Source organism: Penicillium bovifimosum (assembly GCF_028826915.1).
Source record: "Penicillium bovifimosum strain IBT 22155 chromosome Unknown utg000005l_segment0_segment0, whole genome shotgun sequence".
NCBI classification, from domain to species: Eukaryota; Fungi; Ascomycota; class Eurotiomycetes; order Eurotiales; family Aspergillaceae; genus Penicillium; species Penicillium bovifimosum.
In genome coordinates this window covers 1,800,852-1,821,830 of record NW_026622714.1, presented here as the reverse complement: position 1 = coordinate 1,821,830, position 20,979 = coordinate 1,800,852, and the positions used below count along the sequence as shown (strand labels likewise).

The window sequence follows — 20,979 nt, the reverse complement described above, 5'->3', positions numbered from 1 at the left end:
CACTTTACCCTTCCCCGGACATTCGGAGAATTTCCCAACGTGATCTCAAGGGACCACGCATATGCAGAGGTACGTAAGGGGCATTCCAGGCGCCCTGGAGAACATCTATTCCCGAGACAGTCGCACATTCATTTCCGTAGATTGGCCCAATATGTCTGCCATTGCTGGATATTTTGAAACATGTCAAGTTACTGGGGTCTGGGGTGAGGGATAGTCTAGAAAGTCCAGACGTCCCAACGGTCATCCATAGTTGTCCATGGTTTGGTACTGAGGCCCGTCCCGAGCCTTTGGCAGGACAGCCGTGGATTGGATATCCAAACACGAGGTAGGACGTTTTAGAGTTGAGTCTAATTCCTTGACTTGTACGGAGTACAGTAATATATAAAGAGCCAGTCAGCGGTGGCAAGAAAGATCTCGTCCTTAGACTACTGTACTTATTCAATGTTCAAACTGTGGGGCATTGGGACTAGAGTGGGGTGCGCTAGGTACTGGGCTGTGATGGCCCACCGCAAGATGGAGCAATGAAGAGGATGGACAGGTCTTGGACGTCAGTCAAGTGTTAGCCCGAAGCCACCATCTAAAAAAAAGGATCTGTGGATTATCATTCGTTGTGACTCATTGATCTAAGTGGGGAAGGCGGTAATCTAGGCAATGGGAACACTGGGCTATCGTAGCGAGAAGACAAGTCCGGATAACGACGTTACCTAGTGCAACAGGTAGTACGGAGTACGAAATAAAGGCCTCAGGCCTGGGGGTTACTGTCATGGTGTGCTGCTCTCAGGCCCTTCTGAAGTAATAAGAAACATGAGTTTTTGAAGTCGACCCTGCAGCCACAGTGACGATCTGGCTCATCCTCGCCCAGCTACTGGTCAATGCCAATGCTGCAGGAACAAGCGACTAATGCACTATTCAGCTGACTTCGCACGCAGTCACCGGGGAACCACTGTTGGATGCCGGGGGAGAGCTTAACATTCAGTCTGATTTCTTGGATAGGTCAATATTCGATATGGGAAATGGAGTCCTGTCGAGAATATTCTCCAAGTTACTCCCAAATCTACATGTACCGACAGAAGTACCAAGTGTAAGGCGCTCGGACTCTACAAGATAACGAGGATTTCATGCACATGAATAATTTTTCATCGAGAGTCATATTGTAAAAGAAACAGATCGAATGAAATGATTGACCCTAACAGCGTCCGATAGCATATTAACGCACAACGCCCATGATGAAACAAAGGATGTAACCAACCCCGAGCCAAAGACTAGATAAGGCAGATACAATTGGAGACACTTAAGCTGCAGCTGCAAATCGCTTCTTGCGAGCCTCCAAAGCCGCTTGATCCTTCTCGCTCCAAGCCTTCTGAGCATTGTTCGCACCGGGAGCGGATTTCTTCACACCAGCATTGGTCTTGTCACCACCACGTTGACGGTTGTTACGGTTGCGACCAGTATCACGTCTCTTGCCTCCACGACCACCCTGCTCGTTGCGGGTATCATTACGTCTCTTGCGGGGACGCTCGTCAGGAAGTGCCTGGTCGAGGCGGCTTAGGCCCGTTCCAGCAGCCTCGGCACCAGTGCCAAACCGCTTCGCGCGCTCCAGCTGCTTCGTAGCCTCTTTCAATGCTGTGTCCTCATCCTCAACGATACCGAATTTCTGCGCGCGAGCCTTGCGCTTCGCGAGCTCAGCCTCCAGGTCGGTCTGGGGCAGTCCTCGGGTGTAACTGACGGCGGGTTTCTCCTCAGTTGCAGCTTCGGGTTGAGTGGTTGTTGCGGGGAGAGCGCCGGTCGCCTCGACCTTCAGATCGTCGGTGACAGCGGGGTTCTCGCCGAGCTCCTGGTTCGGAACGGCGACGGGGTTGGGAACTGCGCCCTTTCCACCAGCTGCAATTGCAGCTGCGCCAGCTTCTGTTGATGGCTCAGTGGTCGTGGTCTCTGCTGGCTCGTCGTCCCAGTCAATGACATCCTCGGGGGCGTCGGTCTTGGCTGCGCTGGGGGCAGCGGCAGGAGCGTCGGAGGGCTTGCTTTCATCGTCTTGCTGAAGGCGCGAAACCATATCCGCTTTCTTTCCGGTGTGGGGGAGGGATCGAGCTTTGAGAATCTCGACCAACTCGGCGTTGGTCTTCTTGCTGTAATCGGTAGCCATTTTGCGATTGGTGGTAGCTTGTGATTGGTGAGGTGAGGAGTATTAAAGGAAGACGTGACAATGATGAGAGGTTTGATGGTCAATGCAACCCAGGTATCATATGGGACAAAGGAATGGAAGTCGGGTCGCTGAGGAAGTTATGCTCAGAAACGCGATCTTCCAGTGGAGGTGCCCAGGTGGCCAGGCGCAATTATAACAATTACGTAATCGAATTTGGTCGATCTCATTCGCCACCAAGCACCGAAGGCTTCTTTATCAGAACAATCATTGTTGATCAGCCCGTCAATGAAATGCTGTCTTTCTCAATATTATCCTGTGTGCCTTGTGGTCTCTCTTCTCGATTGAGAAAGGCAGTCGTATACATGTATAATATAACATGTTATTGCCAGCTGCTTCACTCTAGAAGAGACGCGAACTTGTCTTCGAATGTTTATGCAAGGGAACACACATACACCAATACGGTTCTGTCACACTACACGACATGCAACAGTGTTGACAAATGACAGTCTTTCGAATAGACTGAACGCTGGATTACGGTATACCGGCTCCAGCAGAGTCTTAGGTAGGCTAACGTGCTAGTTAGCTAACGAGTAAGCTCACATGTTCTTCGAAGACCCCGAACAGAAGACAGCACAGCGCAAGTGCTCGGTTACTCCGGGCTCCCAATTCAGCGGAATACGAGATACGAGAGATCTCATCTTCATTGGCAGCTACAGAGCTCCGTGCAGGGATCAGGGCGCCACAGGTACAGAGGCAACGACAGCCAAGCTGGGATTTACGCTTCGTCGGCTTTGAAGCGGCCGCTGGCTTGGATCAAGGCTCTGTCACTTTACTGTGCAAGTACTGTGTAGTCTTTGAATCAGAGGTTGACAGCTGTACAGGGTGCCACGAAAGGCTATTGGAAGAAAATATGGGGAGCTGCATGCACTGCGCCACGATGACTACAGGTTTATGGACGCGCCACATTGATTCCTCAGGCACTCAGGTTAAGTCGGGGTTGCAAACGTCCAAGGTAGACGATAGATGTTTGATCTGATTTCTCTTCTGCTATTAGCAAGATATACGTGACATTATATGGAGGAGCATAGTACTAAAAAATTCTTATTCCGGTCAAGTCTTATACAGTCTCTAGGATGCAGTAAATTCTAATCTCATTGTATCGTCATTCTTCTCCTGTTCTATACTTAGCATGAATCAATATCGGTATGCCCTTTACCGCCCTTTTTAAGTGTTATAACACTCTTTCATGGACTCATGGTTCAGCCACTTCTACCATTCACAATCCGAATTGGGTACGCAAAGTCTGACCGAAGCGGGAAATAGCCACATCAATCTTCTCTGCCGTAGCCGCTGCAAAGGTGGCCCGGAAGAACATCTTCTCTTGGGACGTACTGTGGTCCGGCTTGAACCAGTTTCCGCGGGAGAGAAGGACACCCTCGTCCACGGCAGACAAGAAGATCTCCTCTTCAATAGCGGCGTGGGTTTTGCCAGCGGCATAACCGGGGTGCTTGCGCCAGTCAATCTCGATCCAGTGCTAGTCGGGTTAGTATTCGGCGAGATAACAAGCGACCTGGATACACTGTGGTCAGAGAAGGGGGTTGGGAAACTTACGAACATGCCAGCCGCGGGGGCTTCCCAGTGGGCAATTTCGCGGGGCAGATGCTGTTCACAGGCGTGAACGAGCGAGTCGCGACGAGCAGTGTATGACATGCGCAGGTTGATCAGCCAATCTAGGTAGCCGGAGTGGCCCCAGTGCTCGTCGAGGAGCTTGTAGAGGGTGAGCTGAGAAATACCGCTAGGGTTCTGCGAGGAAACCTCGAAGGCGCGAATGAAGCGCTCGACAATCTGCTCGGAGGCGACGATCCAGCCGACACGGGTGCCGGGCGAGATAACCTTTGAGAAAGACTCGAGACGAACGACGCGGCCATCGACGTCCATGCTGAGGAAGGAGGGGACAAGGGACTTGATAAATTCCTCGTGGTTGGATGGGGGAGGAACGGGGGTGCTGTCCCCGCTGGTGTACGGCTGCATCTGCAAGAAGTAGTAAGGCTCGTCCTCGATAATGATAAGATCGTGCTTCTGTGCGACCTTGTATACGGCGCGGCGGCGTTCCGCTGACTGGGTGGCACCGGTCGGGTTCTGGCCTGTTGGGATGGTGTAGAGAACGTGGGGCTTACGTGCGCCCTCCCGGGCGTTGGAGTCCCAGTTGCTAAGGATGTCGTCCATTGCCTCGGGGAGGAGACCTTGTTCATCCATCGGGATTCCTGCGACCTTCACGCCCAGGGGGGTAGCAGTCTCAACGGCACTGGCGAATGTGTACTCTTCCATGAGGATGTAGTCTCCACGCTCACAGAAAATCCGGAGAGCGCTGTCCCAGGCGTACGTGCTGCCGGCGGTCAGGGTGCAGTGCCAATCGGAGTAGGCAGGGCTGTGGATGATCTTCTTTGGTCAGTCCCTGGTAAGGAATGGAGAGGCATGATGTTCTGAGCTCACCTCGGTGTGCTCAGTGACAAAGCGAAGCAATGGTGCAGCTCCAGTAGCCTGTCCGTAGTTAAGAGCAATCTCCAGGTCTGAGAAATTGAATCAGTCATGGCCACTGCCGATGCGGAAAGACAACAGGATCCTACCATAGAGACTGGCTCCTTCTCTTATGTCATGCTTTCCAGCATGAAGAACCGTCCCTGACTCCCGAGTAGCCTCCGGGGAGAAGCCCGGGGGAGTGGGGACCTTAATATCCATGGACTCAATTGGGAAGTATTCGGAGGAGGGTAGTCCACCACCGAGGGAGATAAGGTCTTTTCGTCACGGTTAGTCGATCCATGAGTCAAGTTGGGTGTCTAGAAGGTTACCTGGGTTGCTCAAGTACCGTGCAGCACCCTTCAGAGTAGACGACTATAGTGTGGGATCGCGTTAGCGACTTTGGACTTCACATTGCGCTATTGGGAGCGAACCGTGCGAGACTTGGCTTCAAGTGAGAGATGGTCTGAAAGATTCCAAGTGTCAGTGAATGTAGGTGAGGTCATTTGGCAACGGCTTGGTATAGAGCCGCCAAGTGTCAGGATAAACTTACGCTCGAATCTCTTGGCCTTGGGCTTGGTATAGCAGATCTAACAGTGCGCCAGGCAAAAATCAGCTTTGCTTATTCTACAGGCAATTGTTCCACCAGTGCTCGCAATCCAAAGATATCCTACCGGGGTCTTAAACATGTCACTGCTAGACGCCGCAGCCACGCCGGTGGGCATATGGGCTAGCTTCTTCCTCCATGCCGGCACGCCATTGACAGTCAACGGATCGGGAACAGGGACAGATGAGGTGTCAGTGACGCCCACGAGGTCGACGTCCACGGGAACGGGCGCAGTCATTTCGAGTGTATTGGTGGTGGTGGGATTTTTCGGAGTGCGGTATCGGAGTTGGAGGGGCACGTGTGCGGGGAGATAAGAAGGTGTTGTCCAATGTCCGGTACACTGGGCTGCAGTTGTCAGTTCGCTAAAGCAGAGTGCTACTTATATTGACAATGGTAGTGGATTTGAAATCAAAAGAAAAATAATTGCAGCAATCGAAGGTGTCACGGAAAGGCGAAGACTCGGCGAAAGCGGAGCGGAAATGATCTCTCCGCCCTGCTGTGAGCTTTCTCCGAAGCACGTGAGTCATTACCCCGAACAACATCCACCATGAAATAGCTTAAGGAGACTGAGATAGTCTCGATGTACATGAGGAGTAGATCGGCAAGAAGACGATTTAGACGTGCCCGCATTTCGATGTTTATTGTTTCGAGGTCTGTCTGCCTTCGAACGTGACAAGGGTTGTAATTGCTGTAAATGATGTTGGGAAGGTGCTGCCTGCAGGTGGGCATCAAATATACTTCCAACCTTGAAATGTGCATTTTCACAGCGTAAAGTGTTTCCTTCACGGTGCAACGTGCATGACATAGTGCTAAGTTCTAGATAAATAAGAAGAATTACATCTATCAAGATAGACCATGTCTCATTGCGATTAGATAGAGCAAAAAAGGAACAAAAAATTCAGAAACAAGAAGGAAAAATAAATGATCAGCCAACGGCGGGGGTCGAACCCGCAACATTCAGGTTAAAAGCCTGACGCTCTACCATTGAGCTACGCTGGCCCATTTGTTAAAAGAGGCTTGTCTTTAAACAATATAAGGAGAATAAATAAAGCGCGTAATGAGATAGGTAGATGTTGGACGGCTCCTTGCTAGCAGTTTATGTCGAGGGGTCTATCCCCCCGCCTGACAACACCTAAATCCATTGTAGTTACTTATACACGCTCATCCCCTTCTTCCCCTCCCCTCGTCCTTCTCAGTACCAGTGAAACTGAAGATACTTCTCTCCCAGTTTTCTTCTCATAGTTACTGCACCATTGTAGTTAGAGTTAGATTGGTAAAGTATCCCGTCACCGTCCCGTGCATTAGATGACAATTTTAGTCTCCTGTATCCAGCTCTATATCAAGATCTAGCAAAGAGATAATACCTGTCTCATTTGCACCCAGACAGTCATCAGAATCCTACTGCACAGTGGTATTCATATCCCATGAAGGGTGGTCACGAACTCCCCACATATTTACCTGTAGTCCCATCGAGCTGCGCTTCCAACACCGCCGCCTTTCCACTCAGAACACTCTGGATAGCCTCCGGGAGCTTCTGTGCAAGCTCGGAGACACTCGAGGCCCGCCCGGCCCACAACTCACCACCCGCCGCAGCCTTGGCAATACCAGCATAGTCAGGTGTGGGCGCAAAGGAGATATTGAGATCCTCGTTCGTAGCACGGGATCCATCACCTTCGGGATGAACAAGCAACATGCTTCGCCGAGGGGCATTCCAGCCCTTGTTGTTCAAGACGATAGTCAAAACGGGAATTCCGTAGCGACGGGCAATCCAATATACAGACCCAGGCACCGAGAACAAAAATGTTCCATCGCCAACGACCTGGCACACGAACTTGCCCTTCCCAGGTCCACCGTGCTGCACGTCGCTCGCAAGCTTGATGCCAAGTGCACCGCCGCCAGACCACCCAAGACCGCCACCTCCGCAGTTGATCCATGATTGTGGTAGCGTGGCTGAAACTTGATCGGCGACAAAGTGGCTCAACGTCACGGCTTCGATCGCCCAGATCGTATCAATCGGGACACCTTGGCGGACCTGCGCCATGAGATAATTGATATTCAGCGGGGCGCTGTCGCCGCCCTTCGGGGCCACAGCAAGATCGGAGATTTCCTGCCGGCGTTTCGCATAATCTTCATTTCGACGTTCTCCCATGGCGATGTTCTCCTTAGAACCAGTAAATTGCTGCAGAGATGCCTGCGAAGCAACATAATCATTGATCTGCTTCAGTGCGATGGAAGAGTCGGCGCGGAACGTAGCCATTGAGTTAATGTAGAAGACTGGAATCTGTTGCTTCAATGGATCGACATCAATGTGAATAATGTTGGCCGATGCGGAAGGCTTGAACTGCGTTGGCACCCAAGGAACATCACAGTCAATCACAAGGATCAAATCGGCCGTGCTAATCAACTCATGGCCTGGATACCTTAATCCAAGCCATGCCGGGTGGTCAGCCGGGAAGCACATATCACTACCACCGGTATCCAGCACTCGGACTCCCTTAAAGTTATTCGCCAGGTTAACCAGCTCAGTCACAGCCTGGGCCTTCCTACCGGAATACCCGGCAATAACCAATGGCCTCTTCGCAGCCGCAAGCTCAGACGTAATCAATTCAACGCCAGATGTTGGCAGAGCAGCCGGAGACACCGGACCCCAAACAGCCTGGTTGAGCTGATACGGCTCGATATCCTCTTCCATGACCTCTCGTGCCCCAACCAGATACACAGGTCCCTGTGGGTCACTAGTCGCGAACTGCAAAGCCCTATTGACGATCTGCTTAACGTTCTTGCCCGACTTGATCTCCCCCGTGTACCGGCAATACTGGGAGACGATCTGCTTTTGATCCGGCACATCTTGGATCCAGTGGATATACTCTGTACGAGAGCCTCGCATCTCACCCTCGATCGTGTAGGGCGATAGACCGGCAAAGATCAACACCGGGGCGCGCCCGCACGAGGCATTGTGGACGGCTGCTCCCAGGCCTTGTGTGCCGACATCGACATGGACGATAACTGCTTGCGGCTTGCCAGTCAGTCGGGCATAGCCGTCAGCCATGGAGAGTGCCACCATCTATGTTTTCTTGTAAGCGGTTGTTGCACATCGATGTCCTACCGACGCTGGCCGAAGTGCTGCACGGTCGGTCGCATGATACTATTCCTGACGTACCTCATTGGGGCAGGTGATGATTGTAGGGAATTGATCTCTCTTCTCTTTTTGGCCTTTCACCATTGCCTCGAGGATGGAGGGGTGGTCGGAGCCCAGATTGACAAAGACATGGGTAACGCCGCCCTGGGGTTGTGAATGTTAGAATTAGACCTTGGACTGCTGTATAGTGTAGGCTGGAAGGATAGGAACAGCCGGGTACATACCTCCCAGAGAGCTTCAAAGAAAGCAAAAGATGCTGTATAGACCCTAGTCCTCTATGAGCAATGACGTTCCAATGGCTGCATGAGAAGATATTCGTACATATTTGACGATATAGCGCGTCTAGTAGCAGACTGTACCTAACTGGAAATATCTAAAAGAGCCAACAAAAACAAGGAGAAAGCTGGGTAATAAAGGAGGGGCCCGGGGAAGTACATTGCTGACAACACGGCGGTACGGGGAAGCTCGGGAGTCGGGATTGGAGTCTCGGCTCGGCCATAACTCCGATGAGGAGACGTGGGGTAGTGGGGGTTCAAGCATCCCCATTCCCCAACTGCTTGGAGCCCAGTCAATAACAGAACTTCTTCACACTAGGCTCCAGTAATTGACTCACCGTGCACCTCGCTCTGATACAGCTAGTTTTCCTATTTTCAACAAGCTCCCGATCAATAGTCAATACTTCGCTATCAGGTTTCAAGCTCCCACTTTATCAACAATCACTCTATATAGCCAATCATGGCAGTCTCAGTCGTGACGATCATGTGATGAGCAAACGATATCTAAGGGAAGGAGCAAACGACAGCTAATGGAAGGAGCAAGCATGGCAGAAGAACATAAAGAGGAGTTCTTCTACGCGTAACGCAGCTCTTCTTCCTCTTCCCTTCTCCATCCCACCACAGGATCAAGTCATCTCTTTTGTCACTTTTTCCTTCTGGCTTGTAACATCAGTTACGCATAGCGCGTCTGGCCTCTTACTCAAACCTCCCCCTAACCTCGATTATCGACATTCCCGATCGCCGCACTGTCAGCCACGCGTTGCACCGTGTCAAGTTCGTCAGAGGTCTGGGGCAATAGACCGACTTCAAGACAGCAGTGAGGTCAAGGTTCCGTGGATACACGGGCCGAACCTAAGGAAGCTGATCACTGAGTTTTCCATGCAAGACAATTCCCCGGCACGTACTAGGTGAGTCTTATGAGCTTTTGACAGGAATAAATTATGCACTGACGCGCATATGCAGGCCAAATCGCAGAGTACATGTTCCCCCCCCACGAATCCCACGCCCCATCTCAAGAACACAGGCCAAGCACGTTCTTGTGAGACTCACATTACATGGCCACAGCCATGAGTTTGAAGAGTTCAAGAAGGCAATTGAGGATCTTCCCGATAAGATGAAAGTGGAGGTGACAGACGCTTACGAAACGGACAAATCCATCTTCATCCTTCTGAATATGACATGGGAGACATGGGCAATGTGGACTATGGCGGTGGATCTCGAGGTTGTAGGAATCACCCGTGGCCCATCCTTCGTTCGTCAGGCACCACCACCACCACCACTAAAAGAGCTTCCGGTTGGAGCATTTGGCACTGAAAATCGACGTCCCGACGGGAGAGCACAACCTGAGTAGGCATCGCAACCTAGCGTGGAAGTGCACCGTTGATGCCATCGCATGGAGAGTTTGGGGGGGGGGAATTGATATCACCGAGGGAGCTAACATTATGTGAATTATGTGATAGGCACAGCCTCCTGACCGTGGGTTCCGATCTCCCGTTCTCACGCGAAACGCAAGTGCACCTCTACAAACAATCCTAGTATGAGCAGCGCCGAGCCACTCCCTGTGGTAGATCCTGCACTTCAGACTACCATTACGACAACACTGCCAAGTCTTATTTCAACTCCTCACCAGCCTGATACTCTATCAGTGTCACAATCAGATAATATTAGCACACTTCGGGCTATGCCCCCAAATCAAAATGAACAAGCCCTCGGCGTCACTGAGGCACCAGCTCCAACCCGACGTCTCCCATTTGTGGCACATCCCGAAGCTGCGGCGTACGAACAGACAGAAGTACCGGCGCAAGAGGAATTCAAGCGTAAAGTCACTTGGGAGTATTTGTGTTGTTTACACACCAGGTCAATGAGCCGCATTATCCGGGAAACATACCCCGACAAAAGTGAGACCTCGCACGAGTGGTCAAAGGCCAGAAGAGACATCCAAGATTGGTGCAAAAACTGGAAGTGTAGAACCCTAGGGTATATGCAGGTAAGCCTACCTAGGATGCCGATACAGTGCTTACAGACTAATTATGTCAGACCAAGGTTCGATATCTGATGGAGCTCGAAACTCTGTGTCCGGATCAAAGTCTACTGGGATAGTGTTGACAGGGGCAATCACCAGGAGGCGAAAGGTTTCTGGACCGAGGTTACTGACTTTTGGGATGAGGTGACCTCTTTCCCTGAACTTCAAGGTGCCACCCCCGAACTGTTCAAGAGCAAGCCCCGGCCAATTTCTCGAAAACGCCAGAAGACCCGGGCACCACGTCCTCAGCACAAAATCTGGTTTGAGGGCCCTCCCGTTGTTCCCCCGACGAGTGAGAACCCCTAAGTTTATTGTTATTTTGGCGATTTATGGTTATCAGCGAAGTCTAGCCCGATTTCCTCTATTTTTATAACATATAGAATCTACAGAGAAAGAAGAATCATTCGGATTTTGATTTTCCACATGGATAACATGGCTTGTCTTCAAAACATATAGAAGTTCTCAGCGGCAAGGAAGGCGTGCAATATCTTTCTACATCAAATATCCCAAAGAACATTCTGTCCAGTTGTCAGTATCGATGGGTGCCGAGTTCCAGATTCGTCTAGCAAAACTTCCCGCCAACTGGCGAACTTTCAGCTAACTGGCAAAACCCGGGTTTCCGCCAACTGGCAAGGCTACATCCCTACGAATTGCCCACTGACTCACTGAGACACGTGCGTCTGATCTGGTATTTAATTCTATGGCGATTTTGGCAAAACGCATCTATTTTTCAAGACTGGTTCGCAACTTCATCTCATCGACCTCGAACTCAGCGGTTGGATGATCGGTTGCTTTGGGAAGGTGTCGAGAATAGTTCAGATACGAGCGGATGCCGAGATTTTCCCGCTCGCTAAGCGATAAGCGAGACACACACACATCTCGTTCCCGATGGATCACCTTCTACCACCTTCTGGTCCTCAATCAACCTCATATTCATTCATTTGGATTGGTTCCTCTTCTCCCTTAGATTTCATCACGCATCCTACAGCAGAAATGCACACGTGATGGAACCTAGAGTGTCCAATTTATTTCATAACAGTACTTCAAGTCGTGTGTTGCGGTCACGCATTCATTGCACGCTAACTGGATCATCGATTCAGGCGCGAATGTTCATATCTTCAATAAAAGAGACCGTTTTACCAATCTCAGCAAAAGCGTTACTGAGATAACAATTGGGAACGGTACCAGAGGGACGCGGATCGGCGCGAGTTGTCGTGGCTACCCTCACGGACGTGTGGTACGCGCCCAATTTTGCAACAAACATTATCTCCGTTGCCCTTGCCGCTTTTCGCTGTTCATCAGTGGTGTATTTTGGAGGTCGACCTCTTCCTAGCTTAGGACGATCAACAGATGGTTGCTCCATAACGAAGTAGCTGGATAATGGAGTGGAGTGGTAGCGCAAACTTGCCTTGCCCTACCACTCCACTTCATTATCCAGCTACTCCGTTATGGTCTCCTTAATCCGAGTGATCTGAACATCCCCTGACGATACCAGGCAGCTCGCTGGTAAAAAAGAAACCATCCTTCTTGATCTCCGAAGCGGAGATAATGTTAGTTGCAAAAGTGGGCGCGTACCACACGTCCTTGAGGGTAGCCCACTGAGCGACGCCGCTCGTTGGGTCCCTTACGACAACGCGTGCTGTTCCGTGTCCCTCTACCTTCGTTGTGCCGTTCCCCATCTTAATCTCAGTCACGCTCTGGCTCAGAGTCACGAAACGGTCTCTGTTATTGCAAATATGGATGTTTGCACCTGAATCGATGATCCAGTTGGCGTGGAGCGAATGTGTCAACCGCCAGGTGGTAGACCTCAGGGGATATCGTGGCCGTCAAGAAAGCCAACGACTCCGTTGGTGGGTCATCCCCAGGTGGCGCCTTGAGCGCTAAATGAGTGGTCTTGTCGCACGCTTCTGGATCTGTCTTCATTAGTGCCGCAACTTCTTCTTGAACTTGAGGAGAGGCTTTCTTCAGGTTCTCTTCAGTGACATTCCTCTTTGAAGCAGTTGCTCTGAAATTTGGGGATCTGAGGGTCCAGTTGACTTCACTACAGAACCTCCACTCGTGTCCTTCTCCTCCACGTGGGCAGCGCTTTGACTTCTTGCTATTGCCTGAAGGCCAACGTCTCCGTTGGTAAGAAGGTAAAGAGTAGGCGTTGACCAGGATAACGACTCTATTGAATAGCAAGCTTGTGGGCATGATAATGTGCTTCATTCTGTACTCCTGCTCCCAGACCAATGATTGTTCCAGATTCGAGCTAACAGAGCAATATTTCCGTCGTCAGCGACTACATGCTATTCTGGGCTTTCTTCATTAACCTGCTTTGTGGTGGCCTTTCCCATCGAAAGCAGTATTGCCCCTTCTCTAGTGCAATGCGTCTCGTACGCAGACCCGTTTGCTAGACATTTTCTCCTTCCTGTGTCAAACCCATCTCAAAGGGCACAGGGGTTGGGAGATCCGGCCATGTAAGCCGCTTGGGCGCGTTGGAACATTGTCCTGCCGCTGTATCGGTCCTCGCTGCTACCCATTCATGCAGAAACTCGCGGAACTTTGAGACGTCAGAGTCTAGTTCGCGGCAACAAGTCCATTCAATATTCTGTACCATGTCAGTATTTCGCTCCCAGTGAGGAATGCTTGTAGGGTTTGTATCGTTCGTGATGATCTTGTATAGTGTGAAGATAACACCGGACACATCGTCTCGACCATCCATTAGACCTTCCTTCCCATTGGCGGCCCAATCAAAATCGAAGAGAATAATCTTGTATGTGTCAGGGTCGATAAGCAAATTCCGTGGTGCAATGTCTTGATGCATGGATGATCCCTAATTCTAGGTTCAGAAAATCCACCAGTTGAGTAAGCTGTTGTAGTCATTCAAACCGGAAAGGCCTTTTTAGATCATCGGCTAGCGTTCCTCCTGGGATGTACTTTGTTGTGAATCCGATCACTCGAGACTCCACGTCCTCCAGAACAATGCGGTCAAACGGTATTAGATTAGGATGTGGTGGCAGCTTGCTGAGCAGGTTCATGCCTTCCAGGACATCTGTAGTCTTCGAGGCATGCCTAAAGGGTTGAATTTGAATGCGACCCTCTGACCCTCATACGATGAGAGATCGACACCTGGTCCAAGCCGGTCGAGCTCTTGAATTTGAGAGGAATAAATGGTAGAACAATCCGAGAGTGATTGACAGAGTGATAAGGGGACATATCCAATAAAGAATGTATCATCATCTTCCGGGTCTGTTGAGACTCCAGTGAGAAGCCCGTCATCGTCGACTATGATTGCACGAACCTCTGGTGAAAGATAGTCGGCGAATTGCGCAAGAACTGAGGTTTCAAAATCTTCCCCAGGTGGAAAAAGCTTGGCAGTTCCTTTGACTTTGATCAATCGCAGCTGATCCCAATCCCAGACGTTGCAGTGGGTTTCAGTTGCGGGGGTTTCCCTTGGGCCGAAATAGCCCTGGCCCTCTGAGAAAATCTGTTGTGGGGATCGATCATGGCAAAAAGATGAAAAGATTGTTTTGATACTCGTGTGTGGGTGCGGATGATTCTTTTACTTGTGGCTGTCCTGCGATTTACGCTAGTGAGCACGTACACTCTCCAATACCCAGCATGGGTGCCTGATTCCAGACGCGTTTGGCGAGCTTTCCGCCAACTGGCAAGTCTCCAGCCAACTGGCAAGCGCTCCGCCAACTGGCAAGTGCTATATTACGAATTGCCCCAATAATCCCACTGCAACACGTGCCGCGTTTGATCTGGTGTTTAATTCTATGGCAAAAGGTATCAATTTTTAGGGTTGGTACACATACTACAGTGTAATAACTAAAATGACCATTACCTAGGGCCCAGGGGGTGAAGTGCGTGATCGTGTCCAGGCTGGTGAGTGTGTGAAGGGCTTGTCGGAGGCCCATTTTCGGCCCTCCATGCACAAATGGTGTTTATTTAGAGGGCCAAACATAAACACATGGACTCGCCACAATAGAAGGTTTCAAAAGGATTGTTGAAACCGGTTAGCGGTCTGGGCGTTCAAATAGTAGTATTCACCCATGTGCCAATGCACTAGTTAACATCTCTACTGCCAAGATAAAGATAATCCGAAAGCGGCTCTAGATTGGCCCAATCCATGTGAATCTCGGCTTAAGATCTTCATTTCGGTAAGTCAGGGCACTGGAGGAAAGCCACTTTGCTCCTGATTGGACCCGTCGACTTTCACAGACACATAGCGGGGAACAGAAACAATCCACCATTGTTCTGGTCCCTGACATTAGATGCACGGCCGTGAGACTTAAAAAGAGCTAGGTTATGTAGAGATCTTTTCCGAGGGTCGAGCTAAGGCCTATTGGTTCGAACGTTTAATAGTTGACTTTCAACATTCAACGAACACTCGCCCGACTCTTCGGGTCTGGGCCTCGGACCGTACCGGCAACATTCCCAAGGGTTCCTGATATATTGACCTTACCATGCCATGTGGCAGCCTCCCCCCATCACCCCCTCATAGTTTTCCTTTTCCGTTCCTTTTTTTTGTTTCCCCACTATATAAGTACTCTTTATCATATATTGACGATCTCCTTATCAACCCTCCTCTAAATCTACAAGTGGATTCGAGTGAACAAGACAGAGAACATGCAGATTCGACAATAATAAACAAGCGCCTTTGTTGTTCATCATGGCAGCCTCAATGCCCCTGGAGGGGCGAAGTCTAGGTATCTTCATTGTGTCAATTGTGATGGTGTCCATCTCCACTGTGACAGTCGCGATGAGGAGTTTTGTGCGGGTGACTATCCTACGGGCCTTTGGCTGGGATGATTCCTTGATGGTTGCTGCTTGGGTATGTCGGTACATTGAAACAGGCCGTGATATGTCTCCTAATCTTCGATTAGGCGTTCTTCGTAGGATTGAGCGTTATGTGCATATGTGGAGCATTGAGTGGAGTTGGGCATGCGAAAGAAGATTTTAAGGACCTAAAGGTCTATGAGAGGGCCCTACTGGTATGGATGTCCAATTCGGAAGCGTCCCATGTCCAAACGGCTGGCTAACTATCCCCTCATAGTGGTGGTGGCTTGGCCAAATGACCTATACATGGTCCTCGGCAATTGCTAAAATATCAATTGCCCTGGCGCTGCTTCGATTGGCCGTCGAACGTTCCCATCGAATAATTCTATGGTGCATAATTGGGCTCGCCATTGCCATTGGGCTTATGTTCTGGTTCGTTCTGCTTTTCGCCTGCAACCCCATTTCATATTTCTGGGAACGGGTGCTTCCAACCAGCGAGGGAACTTGTATCCCCATATCGACGATTTTGAACGTTGGATATTTCTACAGTTCCGTGACTATCGTGTGCGATCTGTCGCTTGGCATATTACCCATTTTTCCGATCTGAAAACTGCAAATGAACCGTCGGACAAAGATCGCAGTAGGAGGAATCCTTGGTCTGGGCGCAATGTACGTTGGTCTCTGCCTGTCCCATCTGACCATGCGCGCAAACCTACGAACCGCTGCTAACATCTTCCCAGCGCGAGTGTGGCAGTCATCTGTAGAATACCCTATCTACGTTACTACGCTGATGAAAATTTCCTCTGTATGTTGGCCACCAACCCCCCTACCTCTTTCTGGCATGACCAAGTTCCGTGCTCACATCGTCAGATTCCACCTACCAGATCGCCATTTGGTCTGAAATCGAGATCGGTGTCGCAATCACAGCCGGTAGCCTTATCACCCTTCGTCCTCTCTTCCGCTGGCTGCTAGACGAAGCCACAGAATACAACAAAAGCTCACGCGCTGGGCAAACTTCAAAGAGATATGCGTTCTACAGCCGGAGTGAGGTCGTGGACGAATCACAGACCACGAAGTATTGGCGTCCTGACATTGAGCTCGATGACTACAATAGCACCGTCGTCACGGCAGCGGGGCCACGGGCAATGGAGCTCAGCAGGACCAGCAGCCAGGAAGCTTTGAACCCTGAGCTTGGCCCGGGACACTCGCGCAATCAGGTTACCATACAGAAGACCTTTGTACAAACATTCTCAGAACGTCAGAAATAGATTATAGAACTTCTTTGACTGTGAAAATGTTGTAAGGATTCCTGATCGACTTGAAGTTTAGATTTACCCTTACCCCGGATTTTCCAATGTTGGAAATACACACAAACCTCTACAGTTCAGCCCATATCTCCATGATTTCGTCTCGACTCTCGGCCTGGCCAAACTGGCTCCTTCCTGGCTTTCTGTCGCTGATCTCAGCACGGTTGGAGTGCCCAGGTGAAGATGTAGGGGCTGACCATGCGAGGCTGAGGTACCTGAGGACACGCAGCCGAAACTCCCAGCGTGATAATAGGCCAAGGCAGATTGAGTAATGGAGCGGCTAAATTCATGCAGCAGCTGAGGAGAAAAACGAACGTCGGGGCGCCTGAATGACTCGAAAGCGGCTTAGACTGCCATATGTGGCGCCGGGGTTCGTATCTCAGCGGCACTAGTCGTTACAGCTGAATGCATGCGCCTTGGCAGAACCGATCAGTCAAAGCGAGGCATACTCTGCAACAACTACTGTACTAAGCGCTGATAGAAGTCTGGAAGGTCCAACTCTATAAAGAGAGTCAGTCGCACCTACCTGATACATACGCATACTCGGCCCCAACCCCCAAATTCCCCCGACAGAACCTACATATCCCTAGTCCTACACATTCCAAAAAAATGTCTCTATGCTCCGAAAACCACGATCTACCATACATCGTGCAACAGAGAAAAGATTCCAAACTCCCCCCAATCCGCAAACGCATCATCATCTGCTGCGACGGCACCTGGCAATCCGCCGTCTCAGGCAAGAAGAACATCCCCTCGAACGTGACGCGTCTCTGTCGCGCCCTGAACAGCGTCGGAACCGACGGACAAGGTAATCAATGGCAGCAAGTGGTCTGGTATGATTCCGGTATTGGCACGACTTCAGGTGCGCTGGGTCAGAAGATCGAAGGCGCCATTGGCCTGGGCCTAGAAGGGAATGTCGTTGAGGCGTATAACTTCTGCGTCTTGAACTACAACCCGGGTGATCAAATTATGTGTTTCGGGTTCTCGAGGGGCGCGTTTACGGCGCGTGCCTTTGCTGGTCTTATTTTGGATATTGGGATCTGTCGGAAACAGGATCTGAATCGGTTTCCGGATCTCTGGGAGGTTTATAAGAAGAGTCCGCCCGGTGAACGGTTCTATTGCAGTGACCTTTGGTTCGAGTGGATGGATGGGAAGGCTGATGAGCATCAGGGCGCTGGAGGTGAGGGGTTTGTATTTGAGAAGCGTGGTCATGGTGATTGGGCTCAGGAGGGGTCGCGGGATGTGGAAGTTGTCGGGGTTTATGATACTGTTGGTGCTATTGGATTGCCCGAAGTGCTTGGAGTGAAGCTGCCGTTCCGGGATTTGTGGTGGTCAGATAGAACTGGGCGGGACAATGTTGGACTGTCGCCCAGTAGGTCTACCAATGTGTTTCTTTCCTTGTTACCTCTATGTATGCGCAGTACTAACCGACGGGCTCTAGATGTCAAACATGCATTCCAAGCTCTGGCGCTCGACGAACATCGTAACGCCTTCTCACCCACTCTGTGGTATCTCCACAAATTTGAGCATGTGCCTTCAGAGCAGATAGAAGCGCAGAACAAAAGAGTCACAGAGATGGCGCAAGAATGGGACGATCTCCTGGAAGACGCAATTTCCCTCAAAGATAGCGGCAAGGCCAGTGACGAGGATGTCAACAGCGCAGCCCGCCGCCTCAACGAGACTGCCAGAGCGATGAACCACGAAATACGAAAGCTCATGAAATTGGAAGATGGCTACAAGCACCAGCGTCATCCCCAAACGCTGAGACAGGTGTGGTTTCCAGGATATCACATTAACATCGGCGGAGGTGCAAACGATACCTTGAAAAACAAAGGTGACATGGAAGAGATGTCTAATATCACTTTCTCCTGGATGCTGGACCAGATCAAGCCGTACCTGTCGCTCAACGAGCAATATCTTGCCGAAGAAAGACAGCGGAGAGAGTATTATATTTCGACTCTTGTCGACAATACACCCGCGGATGAGTCCTGGGGCACATGGATCCAGAGCAAGGTCACAGCAATAATCTCGGCCTTCGGATATACTTCTACAGCTGCAGCCGAGAAGAGCGAAAAGCGCCGCTGCTACGGTTGGGGAACAGGTCCGCTGAAAGACAGTTTCACCCCCTTTACTATCTGAACGGCTCGAGGAAGCGCACACCGGGAGGCTACGATTCCTTCGATCAGAACGGAAAGCAACTGGGAGAAACATTTGAGTTTATCCATCCAGTAGTTGGGTTCAGACAAAAGAAGATCAAAGAGTACACACCGATTGGACACGGCGTCAAATTCGAACGACGGAAGTCGGTTGATGAGAAGGGTTGTCCAGGTTTTGTATATGATGTGGGTGGTTCGCGCAGGCCCTTACCTGAGTGGCGCTTGGGAGGACTGGAGTCTTATGAAAGGCTGGCTATCACCGGTAAGGCTGCTTATGATTATGTCGATGAGTTGGATTTGTACCTGGGGACTGGGATTAAGACTCCCCGTCGATCAGTTTGGGGGGTTCCAGATATTGATCTTGGGATTGAAGTGCCCAATCCCGCTGAGGCTGGAGCCGAGAACCCTCGTCCACTTCGTTTCAAATCTACAGCGTTTGAGACCAAAGGGCCCCAATTGATCAGCTCGGAGGTTCCATATCCAGAGACGGCGACTCAATGATGGTTGGCTTTGGTCTATGGTCTCTGGCTTTGGTTATGAGGGGTGGAACGACACGGGCACCTATGGGGAAATGATGGAAGCTTTTGGTATATAATTAGCCGGAGATTAGCCTGTACATGCATAGTATTAGTATACTACCTAATACCTAACTAATCCTTTGGTCATATGGACTGTGAATTAGGTTGATCTGTCGAGACTATTTCTCTCAGCGGAATCACCGATTAACCCACATATACTATCTCAGGCAAGCCTTTCAATGTTCTCCATGCTTACTTATCTTGCCCTAGCACATAGACTTGAAGATATAACGTGTGACGTCTTCCGTGGTTTGGTACCTTTTCTTAATTTAGACAGTTGTGGGGCGCCATCCGACGTCATAGGGCTGAAGTGGCTCCACCCTGGGGGAAACACAAGAGTAAGAGATTAAAAGCAACACAAGCTAACTTAGGCACCACAATTATCTGACACCATTTCCACCGAATCTCTCCACTCAAGCCCCCAGTTGCTTTCATTTCGAAGAACCCTCAAGACTGCCGAGGGCCAAGCCTACGTCATCATCTTAGCCATGGATGGGATCTTTCACACGTGGAACCTGACCGGGTCGATGATGAATATTGTCGAGGCTGCTAAGTTACTCGCCGCTGCCTGTACTTTTCTCGTCGTAGGAATTATCTTGATCGTTCGACAACCGCCGAGTCCGAATCAAAATAGATGCACTATGGTCTCACGCAAGGTTTACAAGATGTGCCAGAGTCCGACAATGACCTCGGAGCTAGCGCGTGATCCGTCTCAATGTCCGCAGAAGGTCTTTCACAGGCTCTTTGAGAGTCACCATCGGCCTCATATACACGGTCATGAAAAAGAATCAGATGCCGACGAATCGGAATGGGAAGCGTTAGATGAGCTGGAGAAAGCTCGCGCTTGTGGAAATTTTGGGTCGGCGGAAACAAGTGAGTTGTTTCTGAAAGTGAGTAAACTGCTATTAGTCCTTGGATAAAATGAGGATTACTAAATGTGTGGTGCACACGAGTTAGGTTTATCATGATGCCTTGTGTGCTTTAGGAAAGAACCCGATATCGGGGGTTGTATCGCCTCCATTATTGGGCGGCACGGGGGTTCTGCCACTGACTATTGTTGCGCCATTACCTGATCTCTGTCGCCATTTGGCGAACTGCATTGTGCGCGCTAAACATGAAGTTTTTCTGGGTACCAATTTCTGGATCCACTCGGACGCATCGACTTTAGTGACGAATGCCATCTATGAGCTTTCAAAACGGGCCGGGGAAAGAGGGAAGAAGATAGTTATGAAACTGATATATGATCGTGGGGATCCTCGCCAGGTGAGTACTCTTCTCCTTCAGTGAATCACTGATTTCTCTATAAATGCGAACACTATTCTAATAAAAGACCAGGCCTGGGAGAATAGATTGAATGTCCAAGAGCATCAATACATCGGCGGAAAAGTGAAGCTGCCTCCCGCGAGCGAGATTCCCAATGTCGATCTCCAGGTGCTAAACTTCCACCGGCCCGTTCTTGGGACGTTTCAT

General features: G+C 50.3%; 8 protein-coding genes across 8 annotated transcripts; 3 read left to right on the top strand and 5 right to left on the bottom strand.

Moving 5' to 3' along the window:
* Positions 1–1,291: 1,291 nt before the first annotated feature.
* On the bottom strand, positions 1,292–2,143 carry N7515_005861 (SAP domain-containing protein; the record flags this gene model as incomplete). The annotated part of the gene is made up of 1 exon (XM_056666605.1): positions 1,292–2,143. One exon carries the CDS (start codon positions 2,141–2,143, stop codon positions 1,292–1,294), a length of 852 nt encoding a protein of 283 aa, XP_056520201.1.
* Positions 2,144–3,419: 1,276 nt separating this feature from the next.
* Positions 3,420–5,505, bottom strand: N7515_005860 (aminotransferase-like domain-containing protein; the record flags this gene model as incomplete). Its single annotated transcript, XM_056666604.1, has 8 exons — positions 3,420–3,677; positions 3,755–4,582; positions 4,637–4,713; positions 4,771–4,938; positions 4,993–5,035; positions 5,095–5,126; positions 5,214–5,250; positions 5,335–5,505. 8 exons carry the CDS (start codon positions 5,503–5,505, stop codon positions 3,420–3,422), a joined length of 1,614 nt encoding a protein of 537 aa, XP_056520200.1.
* Positions 5,506–6,702: 1,197 nt separating this feature from the next.
* N7515_005859 (uncharacterized protein) lies at positions 6,703–8,331 on the bottom strand (the record flags this gene model as incomplete). Its single annotated transcript, XM_056666603.1, has 1 exon — positions 6,703–8,331. One exon carries the CDS (start codon positions 8,329–8,331, stop codon positions 6,703–6,705), a length of 1,629 nt encoding a protein of 542 aa, XP_056520199.1.
* Positions 8,332–9,560: 1,229 nt separating this feature from the next.
* N7515_005858 (uncharacterized protein) lies at positions 9,561–11,010 on the top strand (the record flags this gene model as incomplete). Its single annotated transcript, XM_056666602.1, has 4 exons — positions 9,561–9,589; positions 9,645–10,028; positions 10,218–10,498; positions 10,769–11,010. The coding sequence occupies 4 exons, from the start codon at positions 9,561–9,563 to the stop codon at positions 11,008–11,010; spliced, it is 936 nt and encodes a 311-aa protein (XP_056520198.1).
* A 1,151-nt stretch (positions 11,011–12,161) lies between these two features.
* On the bottom strand, positions 12,162–12,897 carry N7515_005857 (uncharacterized protein; the record flags this gene model as incomplete). Its single annotated transcript, XM_056666601.1, has 2 exons — positions 12,162–12,426; positions 12,455–12,897. 2 exons carry the CDS (start codon positions 12,895–12,897, stop codon positions 12,162–12,164), a joined length of 708 nt encoding a protein of 235 aa, XP_056520197.1.
* Positions 12,898–13,096: 199 nt separating this feature from the next.
* Positions 13,097–13,510, bottom strand: N7515_005856 (uncharacterized protein; the record flags this gene model as incomplete). Its single annotated transcript, XM_056666600.1, has 1 exon — positions 13,097–13,510. The coding sequence occupies one exon, from the start codon at positions 13,508–13,510 to the stop codon at positions 13,097–13,099; it is 414 nt and encodes a 137-aa protein (XP_056520196.1).
* A 2,574-nt stretch (positions 13,511–16,084) lies between these two features.
* Positions 16,085–16,736, top strand: N7515_005855 (uncharacterized protein; the record flags this gene model as incomplete). The annotated part of the gene is made up of 3 exons (XM_056666599.1): positions 16,085–16,137; positions 16,209–16,273; positions 16,339–16,736. The coding sequence occupies 3 exons, from the start codon at positions 16,085–16,087 to the stop codon at positions 16,734–16,736; spliced, it is 516 nt and encodes a 171-aa protein (XP_056520195.1).
* Positions 16,737–17,384: 648 nt separating this feature from the next.
* Positions 17,385–19,432, top strand: N7515_005854 (T6SS phospholipase effector Tle1-like catalytic domain-containing protein; the record flags this gene model as incomplete). The annotated part of the gene is made up of 3 exons (XM_056666598.1): positions 17,385–18,147; positions 18,217–18,876; positions 18,942–19,432. The coding sequence occupies 3 exons, from the start codon at positions 17,385–17,387 to the stop codon at positions 19,430–19,432; spliced, it is 1,914 nt and encodes a 637-aa protein (XP_056520194.1).
* Between the last annotated feature and the right edge of the window lie 1,547 nt (positions 19,433–20,979).